Below are 18,670 nucleotides of genomic sequence, written 5' to 3'. Positions count from 1 at the left end.
TCTGTTTCCCCTCTGGATGTCTTTTTTTTTAATGTTTATTTATTTTTGAGAGAGAGACGTAGCCCAAGTAGGGGAGGAACAGAGAGAGAGGGAAACACAGAATCTGAAGCAGGCTCCAGGCTCTGAGAGGTCAGCACAGTTGCCCCTGGATGACTTCTTTGAAAAAGTGTCTATTCATGTCTTCTGCCTATTTCTTCACTGGATTATTTGTTTTTTGAGTGTTGAATTTGTTAACTTTTTTATAGATTTTGGATATGTCCAATATGTCATTTGCAAATATATTCTCCCATTCCATTGGTTGTCTTTTAGTGTTGTTGATTGTTTCCTTCACTGTGCAGAAGCTTTCTATCTTGATGAGGTCCCAATAGTTCACTTTCGCTGTTGTTTTTCCTGGTCTCTGGAAACATGTCTAGTAAGAAGTTGCTGCAGCCGAGGTCAGAGGTTTTTGCCTGTTTTCTCCTCTAGGAGTTTGATGGTTTCCCGTCTTACATTTAGGTCTTTCATCCATTTTGAGTTTATTTTTATGTATGGTATAAGAAACTGGTCCAGGTTCATTCTTCTGCATGTTGCTGTCCTGCATTCCTAACACCATTTGCTGAAGAGACTGTCTTAGTCTCTTTAACAAATGGTGCTGGGAGAACTGGATAGCAACATGCAGAAGGTTGAAACTAGACCACTTTCTCACACCATTCACAAAAATAAACTCAAAATGGATAAAGGACCTGAATGTGAGACAGGAAACCATCAAAACCCTAGAGGAGAAAACAGGAAAAGACCTCTCTGATCTCAGCCATAGCAATTTCTTACTTGATACATCCCCAAAGGCAGGGGAATTAAAAGCAAAAATGAACTATTGGGACCTCATGAAGATAAAAAGCTTCTGCATAGCAAAGGAAACAATCAACAAAACTAAAAGGCAACCAACGGAATGGGAAAAGATACTTGCAAATGACATATTGGACAAAGGGCTAGTATCCAAAATTTATAAAGAGCTCACCAAACTCTACACCCGAAAAACAAATACCCCAGTGAAGAAATGGGCAGAAAACATGAATAGACGACACTTCTCTAAAGAAGACATCCGGATGACCAACAGGCACATGAAAAGATGCTCAACGTCGCTCCTCATCAGGGAAATACAAATCAAAACCACACTCAGATATCACCTCACGCCAGTCAGAGTGGCCAAAATGAACAAATCAGGAGACTATGGATGCTGGGGAGGATGTGGAGAGACGGGAACCCTCTTGCACTGTTGGTGGGAATGCAAATTGGTGCAGCCGCTCTGGAAAACAGGGTGGAGGTTCCTCAAAAAGTTAAAAATAGACATACCCTATGACCCAGCAGTAGCACTGCTAGGAATTTACCCAAGGGATACAGGAGTACTGATGCATAGGGGCACTTGTACCCCAATGTTTATAGCAGCACTCTCAACAATAGCCAAATTATGGAAAGAGCCTAAATGTCCATCAACTGATGAATGGATAAAGAAATTGTGGTTTATATACACAGTGGAGTACTACATGGCAATGAGAAAGAATGAAATATGGCCCTTTGTAGCAACATGGACGGAACTGGAGAGTGTGATGCTAAGTGAAATAAGCCATACAGAGAAAGACAGATACCATATGGTTTCACTCTTAGGTGGATCCTGAGAAACTTAACAGGAAGCCATGGGGGAGGGGAAGGAAAAAAAAAAAAAGAGAGAGAGAGGTTAGAGTGGGAGAGAGCCAAAGCATAAGAGGCTCTTAAAAAATGAGAACAAACTGAGGGCTGATGGGGGGTGGGAGGGAGGGGAGGGTGGGTGATGGGTATTGAAGAGGGCATCTTTTGGGATGAGCACTGGGTGTTGTATGGAAACCAATTTGACAATAAATTTCATATATTTAAAAAAAAATGAAGAGACTGTCTTTTTCCCATTGGATATTCTTTCCTGCTTTGTCAAAGATTAGTTGGCCATACGTCTGTGGGTCCATTTCTGGGTTCTCTATTCTATTCCATTGATCTGAGTGTCTGTTCTTGTGCCAGTACCATACTGTCTTGATGATTACAGCTTTGTAGTATAGCTTGAAGTCTGGGATTGTGATGCCTCCTGCTTTGGTTTTCTTTTTCAAGATTGCTTTGGCTATTTGGAGTCTTTTCTGGTTCCATACAAATTTTAGGATTATTTGTTCTAGCTCTGTGAAGAATGCTGGTGTTACTTTGACAGGGATTGCATTGAATATGTAGATTGCTTTGGGTAGTATCGACATTTTAACAATATTTGTTCTTCCTATCCAGCAGCATGGAATCTTTTTACATTTTTTTGTATCTTCTTCAATTTCTTTCATAAGCTTTCTAGTTTTCGGCATACAGATCTTTTATTAGGTTAGGTTTATTCCTAAGTATTTTATGGTTTTTTGGTGCAATTGTAAATGGGACTGATTCTTTGATTTCTCTTTCTGCTGCTTCATTATTGGTGTATAGAAATGCAACCGATTTTTGTATACTGATTTTATATCCTGTGACTTTGCTGAATTTATGTACCAGTTCTAGTAGTTTTTTGTGGAGTCTTTTGGGTTTTCCAGGTAGAGTATCATGTCGTCTTTGAAGAGTGAAAGTCAGACTTCTTCCCTGCTGATTTGGATGCCTTTTGTTTCTTTCTGTTGTCTGACTGCTGAGGCTAGGACTTCCAGTACTATGCTGAACAACATGTTCCTGATCTTACGGGGAAAGCTCTCAGTTTCTCCCCATTGAGGATGATATTAATTGTGGGTCTTTTGTATACGGCCTTTATGATGTTGAGGTATGTTCTTTCCATCCCTACTTTCTTGAGGGTTTTCATCAAGAAAGGACGCTGTACTTTGTCAAACGCTTTTCTGCATCTATTGAAAGGATCATGTGGTTCTTATCCTTTCTTTTATTAATGTGATGTATCATGTTGATTGATGTGTGGATACTGAGCCACAATTGATGTGTGGATATTGAATCCCTGCAGCCCAGGAATAAATCCCTACTTCCTCACTGGAGCAGAGCCAGGCAGTGAGCTCTGAAACTTCAGAGTCTGCTCCACTGCTTATCGAATGCTGGGGACACTGAAACCCTCTCTTTTCTCCCTGCCCATGGCCTTGGGGAACAGACTTCTTGCCCAGTCCCCTGAGAGTGTCTTTTCTCTTTCTCTCTTTCTCTCACTCTCTCTCTTTTCCTCCAGCTACTTTTGAGGGAAGGGGAGTGCTTTTCTTGTGTGATCCTGATGTGCTGCACTCTCTCCCTCTCTTTGTCCTCTCTCCCCAAAGTGACTCCATACTCTCTGCAGCCTTCTTCTCCAATTCACTTCTCCACACTGCGTACCTGCCAACTTCTGTAGCTCAAATTATGCAGACTGTTGTGTTAATCCTCAGATCAATTTCCTAGGTGTTCAAGATGGCTTGATGCTGAACTAGCTGGGTTTCAGGGATGAGACAAGCGCAGGGTCCCCATACCACTCCACCATCTTAATTCTATCCCCCCTTAACTGAATTTCACATTGTTTCCTAAAATCTGAAAGAAACTCATTTTTTCTAATATATTAACAAAAACTTCTAATTCAAAAGATTATCTTCCAGCTTTCAACTTTGAGTAATTTCTGAAACTACCGAAACAGAATCTCAAATTCTATTAGCCCATAGCTATCACAAACCCCATTTTAAGATAAAAATATATCTCTATCACTGCATTAATGTTAAAGTATATCACATTTTTCTAACATATACATAGGAAAATCCTTTGTACTCCCTTTAACTAAAATTTAAGAGATTACCAAAATACTCAAGAACTTAATGTGAACATTTCATGTTAATATTTGTTTTATAAAATAGAAAAAAAATGTGAACATTTTATTTTAATACTATTTAAATGTAAATATTCATGTTTCTTATCTAAAATCCTCTTGGAAGATACTTTTTTAAATCTATTTCACTATTTGGGATCCCCATTCCACTAAGCAGGCAGCATTTATTCTCTAAAAATATTCTAACTAGCTCTTGACTTCCTGATACACCTACCATTTTAATAGCAATAAGTTGCCAGAAAATAAAAGGACGTGAACTTACCCAAATGAATAGACAGGGCTAGGTTTCCTCATCATTACCCAGTAACTTATCAAACATGTTATTAAACTAAGTAAAAAGGAAAATAAATTTTGCTTTAGAACTAGAGCGAGAACACACAGAAATAAATTAAGTTTCCAGAATTCCTAAGTTTGGTGAAAGTTATTAGTGTTTGAAGACTAAATAAATTATTCAAATAATCCCAAATCTAATCACAAAATCCTAATACCTCAGCTTTAACATGTGAAGAAACTGAAAAAAATTAGGATACATCAAGTCAATAAATAGAACCTAAATCCATTCTTTCTCTACTCAGTAAGTTATCCATGCTAAATGGCTTCCGTAACTGAGCATGCAAAAATGAGACAGTAATAATAAGGTAATAATAAAATATAAATAATATATTTTATTTTAGCCACAGACAATAAATCTTGACTCTGATTAACTTTAATCTTTGTTAAAAGTTAAACTAAATATTAATAACACCTTAACAACATTCTGAATGTTCTGGATGTTCATTTTCCAAGTACAGTGGAGATTACTACAGTGTGAAATTCAGGTGGTAACTATCTGTTTTAGACCAGTCAAGTAGATTTAGTTAGATGACTGATGAAAAGACACTGTAATACTCCTAAGGCATCGCTCTTGAAAACATCAAGTATTTTACAACCCTTACACAGTAATATGAAAGGTCTTACAAAGCAGGGAGCCAAAAAGGTGTCTCCCTAGCTCACAATTACTCACTTTAGTTATTAATGCCCATCTACATGGTTACAGAAGAAACTGGTATGTTCTTACTTGACCCTGCTCCCTGGCCACAGCTGACTCAACTACAGGTAGGCACCTCAAGCACCTGGTCTAATGCCTTAATATTATCTTTTCTGCTCCTCTATAAATGAGATAATTTCTTCCAATATATCTCCTAATTGTTATTGTTTGTATATATATTGTTGAGAATTTTACTTGTTACACACATTGCTTTAAGCAGAGAAAGCTTCATAAATTCAGTGCAAAAATTCCTTATTAGTTTCAAAACAGTGAAGAGATCTTCTAAAACTTACCTAAAAAGGTCAAATATGGTCAAGTAAGTATAGGCAGTTAAAGCTGCAAAACAACAACAAAACAAATGATTAAAATGTTGCTGTTAGGAAATATAGCTCATCATCAGGATTGTTCACACCAGAAGTATCCATTACAAAAAAAAAAAAATGGAGTCACTAATTAACCTCATATGTTGGCAATTACTTAGACTAATATATATGTAGCTAAAGTTGATAAGTACAGAGGCGCCTGAATGGCTAGAGGATGTGACTCTTGATATCAGGGTCATGAGTTCAAGTCTCATGCTGGGCATGGGACTACTTAATTTAAAAAAGAAAAAAAGTTTAAAAAACAAAAAACAAAGAAGGTAAATTTAATAGTTTACTTTCAGAACCTGATTTCTCCATCAGGAAAAATGAAGCAGCACATACCCAAAAGTGCTGTAATCGTTTTTGGTTTTTTGCCGTTTTCTGTCATCTGAATACTATTTTAAATATATTAATTTTTTTTTTTTAACGTTTATTTATTTTTGAGACAGAGACAGAGCATGAACAGGGGAGGAGCAGAGAGAGAGGGAGACACAGAAACGGAAACAGGCTCCAGGCTCTGAGCAGTCAGCACAGAGTCCGACGCGGGGCTCGAACTCACCGACCGTGAGATCATGACCTGAGCCGAAGTCGGACGCTCAACCGACCGAGCCACCCAGGCGCCCCTATATTCTTTAAATAGCAGTATGAAAATAAGGATGCATAAAAATATACGAGGTCAAGGGGCGCCTGGGTGGCTCAGTCGGTTGAGCGTCCGACTTCGGCTCGGGTCATGATCTCGTGGTTCGTGAGTTCGACCCCCGCGTTGGGGTCTGTGCTGATAGCTCAGAGCCTGGAGCCTGTTTCTGATTCTGTGTCTTCCTCTCTCTCTGCCCCTCCCCCACTCATGCTCTGTCCCTCTCTGTCTCAGAAATAAACATAAAAAAAAATTTTTTTAAATATACGAGGTCAAGAAACAAAATATTACAGATTTCCCTTTACAAGGAAAATCCAATAAACATAAATGTCAAAATCTTACAGAGACACCGCATAAACTGAAGGGATAGTGTATCACGTTAAACAGGAATCTAAGTTTTTCAAATAGATTTAAAACTTACAGGGGTACCTGGGTGGCTTAGTCAGTTAAGCGTCTGACTTTGGCTCAAGTCATGATCTCAGGGTTCATGAGTTCGAGCCCCGCTTTGGGCTCTGTGCTGAGCTCAGAGCCTGGAGCCTGTCTCCCTCTCTCTCTGCCCCTCCCTCACCCACATTCTGTTTCTCTCAAAAATAAATAAACAACAAAAAAAATTTTTTTAAAGGATTTAAAACTTAAAAAAAAATAGGTGATTTAAAATGAGAATGCCTAGGGGCACCTGGCTGGTTCACTCACTTAAATGTCCGATTCGGCTTAGGTCATGATCTCGCCATTCCCAAGTTTGAGCTGTGTTGAGCTCTGTGCTGATAGCTCAGAGACTGGAGTCTATTTCAGATTCTGTGTCTCCCTCTCTCTCTCTGCCCCTCCCCACTCACGCTCTGTCTCTCTCTCTCAAAAATAAACAAACATTAAAAAAAATGATAATACCTAATAATTAAACCATACTGTACCGTTTACAAGATACTTTTCAAATAGATTCTCACAATTAAATCTTTTGATTTATATTTCAGAATAATATACCCCATGTAAAGAAAGACATACCTTTTTTTAAGATCAGAACAATAAATGTGAAACTAATAATTAATTGCACAAAAATAAGAATGGTGACATACCTATACTGTTCGTAGAACTGCACCACATAAGCAGGAAGCCAGTACATGTTAAATTTATTACACCAAAGAGCAGTATCTTCCAGGACTGTGAAAAAGAAAATCACTCTTATTTGCATAGTGCTAATAAACTTCACTGGGTTTATTAAAGTTGCTGCAATTCATACTCCACAAAGGAATAAACCCAACTTCCTTCAAAAAGTCAGTGTCACATTTTCTATATCTACCAAAATTATCATCAACCAATTTATTATTATAATATATGTAAATCTAAAACAATAGAAGGGGAATTCTTCAAGAGAAAAAAAATCCTGCCATAAAAACTCTCAAACAGTTGAGAAAAATAGCATTTACTTTAACACCATTTTGTCTCTATAAATATGTACACAGAGATAATGATAGCAAATGGGGCAAAATGTAAAGCAAATGGCAAACCTGAGTAAAGGGCTTAAGGGAGTTCCTCACACTAATCTTGTGACTTTTCTGTAAACTTGAAATTATATCAAAATAAAGTTACTCCTTCCCTCCCCTGAAAAAGGGCAGCACTTACTTATTCACCAAATAAGTCATATGAAATAGGACTGCAAAAGAGGGAAAGACTACCATGGTTTAGAAGTTCACAGACCTGAGATACACCCTGAAAGTAGCTAGGATTTCATCAGAAGGAGAAAGGGAATTCTAAAAACAAGAGATCAAGTGGTTTTTTTTTTTTAATTCTTGTTCCACTCTACTCCGTACAAAGAAGGGAGACCTATAATTGTGTGAATGTAGAAGTGAAAGAAATTAGCGAAAAGGGAATTATATGTAGGCATTAAGATTAAACAGATATAATTGCAAAAGTCAAGTGTGGGATAGGATGGCTTTAGAACACAGATGGAAAATGCAGGTTTAGAATGAAGAACAACTCTTTTCAGAAAGGTGAGAAGGATAAGAAGGTGACTGAAGGGACAGAAACTGTGAGGCAGAAAGAAGTGACAGCGAAATCGCACAGAGCTAATACCTTATAAATCTTCAGAAAAGAACAACGTGTTTTTCGAAAATTAAGGGATATGGTAAAGTGGGACATAAATCAAGAGGAGAGTTTGCAGAATAGCTATTATAGTGAGAATACTACTGAATTGTCAAAAAAGAGAAAAGAATTACCAGCATGAATTTATGGTAGACAGCATTCTTCAGGTTCCCCTACCCCTAGGAGCAAAACCAGAGAAGCAGGTGAGGTAGGGATGTCAGAGACTGAGAGCTGATAGGATAGGTTAATGGGACAAGGACTCTAAAAGTGAGGACATTAATGAAATGACTGGATATGAGCTCTAGTCAGGACAGGGATTGAAGAATAGTCAGAAAAAGAGGATAAAAGCATGTAATTTGAAAATGACCTTCTCTGAAGCTCTACTGATGAATCAAGCTATTCATCAACAAATATTTGAGTACCTATTTTGTAACAGACACTTTTCTAGGCACTGGAGATACAGCAATGAACAAAACATGGACCTTATAATCTAGCTGGGATGACAGACAACAAACAAATATCTAACATCAGGTGGTGGTAAGCGCTACAAAGGAAAAATAAAGTGTGTAAGAACTCAGTAATGGGTATCATGGAAAGGTTGCTCTACTAGACAGTAGACAGGGTAGTCAGAAAAGACCCCTTTGGTGAGGTAACATGTGACCTGAGATTTTACACAGGCAAAGGTGCTAAGCATGCGATATCTGGGAAAGAAAATGGGTACCACGGTGCAAATGCCCTAAGATAGAAGAGTACCTGGCCTCGGATGGCTAGGCAAGAGAGGTGAGAGGGAATCTGGGGCTCCATTGAGTAGTATCTTGTATGCTAGCAAAAGACCTGGGGTTTATTTCAAATGAGATGGAAAGTGACTTAGTTTTCATAAAAGATCATCTAGCTTCTCTATTTTGAATGTACTGCATAAGGGCAAAGAGAGAAGTGGGAAGACCATTTGGAACATGACTGCAATAATCCATGTGAGAAATGGTGGCTTTGAAGTTGGTAAGAAAGTGTTAAAAGAGTCAGATTCTGAGTACTATATTAAAGATGAAGCTAGCAAGATTTACTTATAAAATGGATGAGAAACGAGAGAAAGAGAGGTAAGAACAACTCCAGGGTTTCTGGCCTGTGCACCGCAAGAAAAGAGTGGCCATTTACTGAGGAAGGGACAGAAAATCAAAGTGCAGGTTTGACCATATTAAATTTGAGATGCCTGTTAGATATCCAAGCAGAAATGCTGAAAGGGTCATTATACATAGGAATCTAGAAGTAGGGGAGAAGTTAGAGATTGAGGTATATATGTGGGGTCATCAGCATATGAAGTCAGTGTCACCTAGATGTAACAAACATAAGCAACAGAGGCTAAAGCTCTAAGAGGTGGGATGCTCTAAAACTTAAAGATCAGAAAGATGACAGGAAAGTGATGAACAACAGCCAAGTAAGTAGAAGGAAAACCAAGAGTGATGTTTCAGTCCAAATGAAAAAAGTGCTTTAAGGAAGTGACCAATTTTTGTCAAATGCTATTGAAGGTTAAGTAACATTGGAAATGAGAATGAATATTGATTTTGGCAACACAGAGGTTATTACTTTGTTAAAGCTGTTACAGTGGATTGGTGGGAAGTAGAGCCAGGGAGAAGAGAAAGTGAACAGAGTAAAGACAATTCTTTTAAGTAGTTGTTCTATAAAAGGAAGCAGAGAAATGAGGAGTAGCTGACAGTGGAAGACATGGCATGTAATAATGATGCAAGAAGGAACAATGATGCAAGAGACAGAAGGAACAATCGTAGGAAAGTTGTCTTTGAGTAAGCAACAAGTAGAGGCACTGGCCTTACAAAGAACAGAGTTCATTTATAGAGACAGGCGCAAAGATAGTGTTGGTGGATGACAGGATGTGGAAGCGTTTTCTGATTACTTCTTTTCCTTTAGTGAAACAGGAAGCAAGACCAATAGGTCAGAGTGAGGATGAATAAGGTTTTGGAAGTATAAGGACAGAAGTGAAAGAAAATGGGTTGAAATAACCATCTAGAAAAATGGAAAAGTGAATGAACTAAAAAATATAGAATGGGCAGCTCTAATGGCATACTTGACCATGAATTTAAAATCAGACCAGTCACCATGTTTCTCTCAGGCTACATTCAATTGGGTGCAGCCACAGAGTAGGAGGAAAGTAAACTTAATGATGTTAAGGATTTGCAGAAAGTATCAGAGGATGAGAGATAGATGGAAGGAGGGCACAAAGGAGTTTAAGACATATGCATGAAATTGGTAATGATGAACCAAAGAATCTAAACTAGATAAGTAAGCAAATGAGGATAAGAGAAGTAAAAAATAGTGAAAGGATGGCAGTCAATGGATTAGAGATCCTAGTAAGACTGAAGAATTACTGGAATTGGGGTAATACAAGGAGTGAACTGGAAAGACAGATGGTAACTATATGCTTGAATATGAGACAACAGGCAGTTTTAGCTACTATAAATGATAATGTCTGTAGTATGATCATAGAAGTGGATAGTTGGAAGGGATGTATGACAAGATTATTTGTGGTAAGGAAGTAAGGAACTGAGAGGTAAGGATCTTCCTTATAAGAAATTACCAAGAACTAAGATAGGAGTAGTAGTAAAAAGAGACGAGCTAGGGTACATCTTGTAAGATTTAAGTTATGATAGAGTTATCTGCACAATGTAGGTGTTCCTAGATCAGTTTTGTTCCTACTACCAATTCTGTGGTGTACTGTATATGGTTCAGGAGTTTCCTGTTTACTTCTGTAATGTGGTTGCTTTCCATAGAACATTATAAAGTTCCACTTACCTGTTTTCAAAAGATCATCCTAAACGGACTAGACACACAAGTAGCAGATGAATTTCCTACCTTTGGCTCTTTAACAACCACAGCAGTATACTATTTGCAAATATTAGAATTATTGAGTTCTGCCTATATTCCAAGGTTTTAGCAAACAGAAGATACAGTGATAAAAAACAAAGAACAGAGTCTCTAGTCGAGTATCACAATACATGGCCAATATCACTGGTTTACTTATGTTCCAGTGAAGCTAGGTGTATTTGAAATTCTTCACATATTTATTGCTTATTTTGTACTTTTATTAAAAAGTGGACAAAATAAGATACAGTCACTGTCTTCAGGGAGCTTATAGTATAATTTACACAATAACGAGAACAATGAAAACAAAACTAGCTCTATATTGGTGACCAATGTGGGGCTTGAATTCACAACCCTGAGATCAAACCAATTATCTTTTTACTTACAGTATCAAAGCATAAATTATTTTTCCTTCCATACACTAAAAATAAGTAAACATGGCTTCAAACTACACCTATTATTAGATTTGTAAAAAAAAAAAAAAAAAAAAGGTAAAAAAAATAAAGTTGAGATGCTGAAAAAAATAAATAAAAAGCAATCACAAAATAATTTATCTTTAACACTCATTAGAATTAGAATAAGAACCTAAACTGAAGCCTAGCTTCCTCCCAAGCAAACAACTGTGTATGAAAATACTATACTTTTACATTAAAAATGTGCTTATTCAGGGGTGCCTGGCTCACTCAGTTGGTAGAGCACGCAACTCTTGATCTTGGGGTTGTGCGTTAGAGCCCCACACTGGGCACAGAGATTACTTTTAAAAAAAATTGCTTATCCAACATAAAAAAATGAAAACAGTGTGGTGGGGCGCCTGGCTGACTCAGTCAGTAGAGCATGTATCTCAGGGTTGTTGAGTTCAAATCCCACATTGGGTATAGAGTTTACTTAAAAATAAAACCAGTGTGGTGGGATCAAGAGTAATTTCTTTGTACCTTAAAAATGATCTTTTTCAATGTCATTATGTTGTCTGTGCAATGATTAAAAATAGAGTTAATAAATAACTTACCCTTCGGTCAGCTGCTACAAGTCTAAATTCCTGTAGTAACTTGCCAAAAAAAGATCTCTGTGGTTTTCTAAAGAGATGAATTGTCCCCTTTAAAATAAACAAAAATAAACAAATCAGCATTTAAGCATGTAATCTTTTTCATATCCTGTGATACGATATAATAGTAACAACATTTACTGAACACTCAGTATGTGGCAATTATTCTAACCACTTTATAAGTATCTATTTAACTCTCACAATAATCTATGAGCTGGAAACAATTTTTAGTAAATTGTCCAAGGGGACATTGCTAACAACTGACTGAGCAGAAATTCAAACCCAGGCATTTTAGCACCAGACTATACTCTTTTATTTTTAAGTGGATTAAGTAATTTTGAACCAGAAAAGCAAACCATTTGCCAAACAGCTCTGCTGGAAATAAAATATTACATTTACCTAATCAAGAGGTTCTGTCTTAGGCAAAGTATCTAGCATCCTGGCTAGCCTCTGTAGTCCTTGTTAGTTCACAGTATGGGTCCAGTAGAGAAAAGGCATGGCGGTGGGGTTAGCAAGAGAAGAAATGTTAACTGGAGACTAGAATTTGTCACTCAAGTATAGGAAACCTTAGCATAAAGGAGAGTTTAAGCACATATGGGAAACTGTTTTATGATTAAAGAAGTATCCAACATCAGCAGGAGAAAATATAAGCTACTCAATACATGGTTTCTTGGAAAAATTAAGTTGGATCCTTACTGTATTTCTTACTTTGATTTTTTATTCTGTTAAAACACAAAACTATCGAGTACTTGAAGAAATTTATGGATGTATAATTTCATCACTATCTTGGGAATATAATACCCTATGAAAAATAAAAACAAAGACAACTCTGGGAGGAAAGACAAACTGTGGAAAAAATAATTTTTAATTATTATTCCAAAAGCAAAGTACTGTTTCTAGGGATAAAACAAAAAGTCTTTCACAATTTTCAGTGGGTCATGTACAATAATTTGATTGCTAAGTGCCATGTACTTAAATATTTATTTGGATTTTAATTTTAGCAAAATGCTTTCCTAGATGGTAAGGCCATGATCACCATTAACAACCGTACTACATTTCTACCTCATTACCACTGGCTGCTTTGACTTAAACACTTAAACTCCACAGAAAGCAGTGGAACTGAATGTTAACAGATTTAAAGTGAGGAAAACTCAGATTCAACTCGAGCACAGGTATGATTTTCCCACAGTTAGCATCTGGGAACATCTCAGTAGTTATATAAAAAAAATATATATCCCATCCTTCAAAACTCAGACATGTCATTAGTTACATTAGGTTGAGACTCAGAAAAGGCAAAAAATAAGGTTGAGCCACTAGAAATCTGGCATAAAAAAACCAGAATGTTGATAATCGAGGCCAAGTGATGGCTACACGGGGGCCCATTATACTCTACTTTCCTATGTTTGAAAATTTCCATAATAAAAAAATTTTTAAGTGAAACAGACTTTAAAATATAAAAATAAAGCATTAGAACAAAGTGTTACTGATTTTGCTATCCAAATAAAGACCAGTGTGTGTGTAACTCTAAGGCTTTGCTAAGCTACTTCAGGTGAAAAGGAACAATATGCTACTTTCATTTGAAATGCTAATGAATGTTAATGTTAATGAATATACCCTATTCTTAATGAGTTATATGTCAGTTATTTTGTCCCAAAAATAAATTCTGCTTAATACTGTTATCTTCTACCTTCATCCCACTTTAAATTATTTAAGTTACTTTAAGTTTTAGGTTGAGACAATAAGGTTTTTAAAAGGCAGAGGGCCATTTCTGATGCCATTCTGATATTAGCTAAAAGAGGTAAGAACCCACGAAAATCCTAAATTCATGTCACTTTTTCCAAAATTACATTGGCTGTCCACTGCTATCAAGATAAACTCCTAATTTTACAATCTGAAATTCAATGCTTTCAATGACCTAGCCTCAGTTTCTTTCCAGCTTTACCTCTTGCTTCAGGTAGGAAATCAACTCAAACCAAACTGGTGTACCCCTGTCTCATGATGGTTAACACTCTAGAATGAAAAGGCCAGACTTGTCTAACCCAAGCTCTAACAGCCCTGTAATACCTGGCAAGTTACTTGACCTCTGTTTCCTCGTTCAAATGAGAGTAATGAAAAGTAGATTCAGAGTGATGAAGTAAGGCACAAAGCACCGTTTCATGGGTGATTTTCTATATGAAGCCTTCCTAGATTATTCCAAACGATACTGTTTTTTATGCCACTTGCTTTGTAATGAACCAGAGGATAGCTTTCATCTTGTCATCTTGCACTGAAGTTAATTTTTTGGTAACTTCACTAATGACAAGGGCTATTATTTCCTTTACATTTTCTAAGCTAGCACTGTGCTTTGCATATAATACCTTAAATGCTACTATTTTCCTGTATTACTAATGTTTCAAGCATAAAAATTTAGTGCCATAGATATTTATTTGGTGTTTTATAAAACAGGTTTATATTGGAAAAACCTCTTCTGGGCCAGCACTGTTACAAGGCTCTGGGAATACCAGAGTGAATACAGAGGTCCTGCTCTCAAAGAGCTTACAGTCTAGGAAGTGAGAAAGACACCTGAATACACAATTTTAACAGTCTGTTAAGGGCCAGATGTTATTGGTAATTAGCACCAAGTTATCATGGGACCATGGAGGAGGTGCCTAACAGAATCTGGAGACAGGGCAGAAAGGCTCATGAGAAACTAAAGGACATGTAAGGATTACACTGATAATAATGAGTAGTGAGAGATCAATGATTTCCGCAGAAGAGCATGCACAAGTTAGGTGCAAAGGCCTAATCCTTAGAGCATGATCTGCAAGCTGTTCACTGTGACCGGAAAATGAATATAAGTATATGCAAAAAGAGGCTATAAAGAAGCTTGACAACAGGTTGGTATGCCGTGGCAAACAGGACTTTATCTTGAGGATTATGCGGCATGGTGAATGGAAGGATTTTAATCAAGTGAGCAAGGGAGTAGCATGGTCAAATTTTATAAACTTAATTCTGGCTACACAGTGGTGAGTATTTTGAAGAAAGGAGCTCGAAGGCTATTTGGTTAGATCCCCAAAAGTAAACTTTTACCCACTTTCTGTGTGTAAAAGAGGGATTACATAAAATTTACAGAAAAAAAAAAGTATAAATAAAACATTTTATCGACCATACCTACTCAAGGAAAAAGACTTAGAGTAACAATGGCTTAGGCACACTGAAACGTGGTCCTTTTCTCCTCCGTAGTCTATCAGTAAGAAATCCATGAATTTTTTAGATAAAATGGTGCATACCTCTTTTGACGCTAAAGTTACAATCAACATATCTTTTGATAAAATTCGGAGAGCCATACACTTGATTTCTAAAGGCATAACGAGACTAATTTCTCTTACAAAACCCCTTTAGATTAAACATCACATCCCCCAAACCATAAGGTATACTGGAATCTACAAACGCCGAGGAAAAGTGCACCAAAGACGTTTTACCAACACCTGGACTTTCTCCAGTCACTGGCCTTTTGAAACCTGCATCAGGCACTCCATAAAGCCAAGTTGCACAGTAGGGAGTCAGTCTCAATACCCTATTCATATTAAGGCCAACAGTGTTGTCACTATAAGCCTCACTAAATAGGGTCGCTGTTGTTGGGGACTTGTTTTCACATCTTTTGCTGGGGTAGTCGCTGACGCCAGTGGAGACTTATTTCTATAGCAAGTAAATCTCGGCAGGGGAAAGTCAAACTTGCTAAGAATTGGAAACTCGGCCTCGAGCAGGGCTGGGATCCCGAGCGTCTAAGGAACGGGGTGAGGGAGCGAAGGGGGATCAGAACTCTAGGAGGAATGCTTCGGGCGTCAGCCGCTTCTCCCCGGACGCCGGAGGACAACTTCGAGGACCCCCTCCTCTGGGCAGCTGAGGCATGTCAAGGCCGCTTCAGGTTGAGAAAAGATAAGAGGAATCACCTACGACAGAAGCCCTCACACCCCCAGCCAACTCACCATGATAAGGAGCAGCACAGCTCCCGCCGGAAGACGCCCTGGGAGCTAGTTTTTCCCTAGAGCGGAAGGGGTGGGGTATCAGAGGCCGATTGGCTGAGAGAGACGCGGGGGCGGAAGTGCGTGCATGGACCTCTTGTTCCCGCCCCCTCCTGGGTTGCCCCTGAGTTCTATAGAGGTGAAGGTAGAGGCTAGAGCGACCCTACCGAGGCTTAGGTGGAGTAGAGAGCTAAAGTCAAGGAGCCTTTGGCATTTATTTCTAATGCTGGCAAATTTTCACTTAGTGCTGAACATTTTTATGTTACGTGATTTAATTTTTTTGCAATACCTTGTGAAATCAATAGTATTCCCATTTGAGGAAGCCGGAAGAGTAAGAAGAAGCTTGCCCAGAGGCATACATCTGGGTCTCTGTAGTAGTTGAATTTGAACTCAGACTAATTACAGAATATCGTGTTCTATTTCCTAAAACACTAAATTGACATACAATTAATTTTATTACGGAAGTAATATTATAGAATACAGGAAATAAAATAGTTTGATAACGATTGAGTATCCAGCACATAAGTATCAGGAAATAGTCTCATGAAAATTATATACTAGTAAGAAGGCACAAAACAAGTAGGGAGAAAACAATGTTTAATATATTGATAGTGTCATGTAAAAATAGAGTTATGAGGGGAGGTGGGGTAGAGCCTGAGTGGTACAATTGGTTGGGTATCTGACTCTTGATCTCATCTCAGGTCTTGATCTCCAGGTCATGGGTTCAGCCCTGGTTGAGCCGGCTTGAAACAAGGAAATTATTAATAGAGTCCTGCTACAAAGTGTGATTGAGTAGCTCATTTATAGTAGTCAGAGAAAGGAAATAAAATTTGACTTCTGAAAGACAAAAGTCTTTCTGCGAAGATTATTCAAGGCAGGATAAAGAAGCCGTGTACCTAAGTCAAAAACAAGCAGGAGTGTTTCAAGAACCGAAAGAAGACAGTATGTCTGGAGCTTTGTGTTTGAGGGGAAGAAATGAAGAGATCTAAATGGTAAATGGGTCAGATGAAGCAGGAATTTCTAACTTAGGGGTAAGAGGATTGTTGTTTTTTGCTTAAACAGGAAGCTGGTGGAGGGTTTTAACAAGGGAGTGACCTTTACACTGTGATATGGAGACTGGACTGGAGGTGGATGGTAAGAGCAAACATTTACTAAGCACTTATGTGGTAGGCACCATTCTAAGCGTTTAACATGTCTTAGCTCATTTAATCCTCATAACAGCCATTTGATACAGATACTATTTTAATCCCTGCTTGGAAAATTGTGTGCCAAGGTCACACACTTACTAACAAAGCTGGAATTCTGTAGGACACAACTTAGTTCTAAGCCTTACCTGTTGCTCTGTGCTAACTACTCCTGGACAAGATTAGAAGCAGGAAGACAGATTAGGACGTTATTGCTTCATTTACACAGAGCAAATCATTGATTTTTGACGTTTCTTTACAGTCTTTTTAAAAACAAAATTGGAATCAAACAGTACATATTGTACTGTTTTGTGTAAGGATGTATTCTGACTTTTCCTTCTCTTGTATCTTAATTTTCCCAGAATTTTGTATTACTGGCCTTAAAAAATTCAATCATAGGCATGTGCCTTAACGTACATAATTCCTCAGTGATGAGTATAATAGGGTATAAATGTAGCATAAAGAAATCTCTCAAGCTATTTTAAAAAAGAAGATATACTACAGGGAATTGGGTATAAAATCATAGGAAAGAACTATACAGGAGATCAACAATGAAACAGAAGACTTGAGCAATACTATATACCTATTAGACCTAATATATCTCTAGAATACACCATCCAGTAACAGCAGAATACACATTCTTCTCAGGTGCATCTGAAGCATTTTCCAGGATAGTACATATGTTAGGTCATAAAACATTTTTCAAAAAATTTAAAAGGATTAAAATAGAAAATATGTTCTCCAGACATACTGGAATGAAATTAAAAATCCAAAACTACAGGAAATTTGGGATTTTCACATCTTCTGGAAATTTAAAAAACATAGTCTTGGGGCGCCTGGGTGGCGCAGTCGGTTAAGCGTCCGACTTCAGCCAGGTCACGATCTCGCGGTCCGTGAGTTCGAGCCCCGCGTCAGGCTCTGGGCCGATGGCTCGGAGCCTGGAGCCTGTTTCCGATTCTGTGTCTCCCTCTCTCTCTGCCCCTCCCCCGTTCATGCTCTGTCTCTCTCTGTCCCAAAAATAAAAATAAAAAACGTTGAAAAAAAAAAATTAAAAAAAAAAAAACAAACATAGTCTTTAAGTCAGTAGGTCAAAGAAAAAAATCTCAAGAGAACTTTGAAAACACACTGACCTGAATGAAAATGAAAATTCAACATACAAAATGTACTGGATATAGCAAAAGCTGTAGGTGGAAATTTATAGCTATAAATGTCTGTATTTTAAAAAGAGGTAAGATCTCAAATCAATAAACTAACTTTCCATCATAGTAAGTGCAAACAAAAGCAAACAAAAGGAAGTAACTAATAAAGCTTGGAGAGGAAATACATAAATAGAGAATAGAAAAATAAAAAACTAAACAAAACCAAAAATTGGTTCTTTGAAAAGATCAATGAAACTGGCATAGCTTTACCTAGACTGACCAAGAAAAGGAGAAGACTCAAATTAATAAAAATCAGGAAAGAAAGAAGACATTTTACTATTGGTTTTGCAGAAATAAAGAGGATAATAAGGGAATATTATAAACAATTGTATGCCAACAAATTAGATAACCTAGATGAAACAGACTAATTTCTATAAAGACACAAATGTCTGAAACAGACTCAAGAAAAAATAGAAAATTCAATTAGACATTTAACAAAATATTGAATTTATAATTAAAGAAA

General features: G+C 37.4%; 1 protein-coding gene across 5 annotated transcripts in view; it reads right to left on the bottom strand.

Annotated features, from left to right (window-relative positions):
* SLC30A6 (solute carrier family 30 member 6) overlaps window positions 1-15,898 on the bottom strand; it is a 54,883-nt gene extending 38,985 nt beyond the window's left edge. For 4 of the 5 annotated variants that reach the window (XR_009248326.1, XR_009248325.1, XR_009248329.1 and 1 more), the window contains exons 1-5: window positions 15,789-15,898; window positions 11,785-11,871; window positions 6,902-6,986; window positions 5,129-5,171; window positions 4,071-4,136 (exon numbers count right to left, since the gene is read on the bottom strand). Coding sequence is in view for 1 of the 5 variants with exons in the window: in XM_058682985.1 (XP_058538968.1) it covers window positions 4,071-4,136; window positions 5,129-5,171; window positions 6,902-6,986; window positions 11,785-11,871; window positions 15,789-15,791 (284 nt within the window). In the remaining 4 variants the exon portion in view is untranslated. The remainder of the gene's footprint in view (window positions 1-4,070; window positions 4,137-5,128; window positions 5,172-6,901; window positions 6,987-11,784; window positions 11,872-15,788) is intronic. The other variant, XR_009248328.1, reaches the window with a different exon arrangement.
* Window positions 15,899-18,670: the final 2,772 nt, after the last annotated feature.

The sequence above is a fragment of the Neofelis nebulosa genome, chromosome 9, assembly GCF_028018385.1.
Source record: "Neofelis nebulosa isolate mNeoNeb1 chromosome 9, mNeoNeb1.pri, whole genome shotgun sequence".
NCBI lineage: Eukaryota > Metazoa > Chordata > Mammalia > Carnivora > Felidae > Neofelis > Neofelis nebulosa.
The sequence above is the reverse complement of the archived record's forward strand: the minus strand, read 5'-3'. Positions and strand labels throughout refer to the sequence as shown.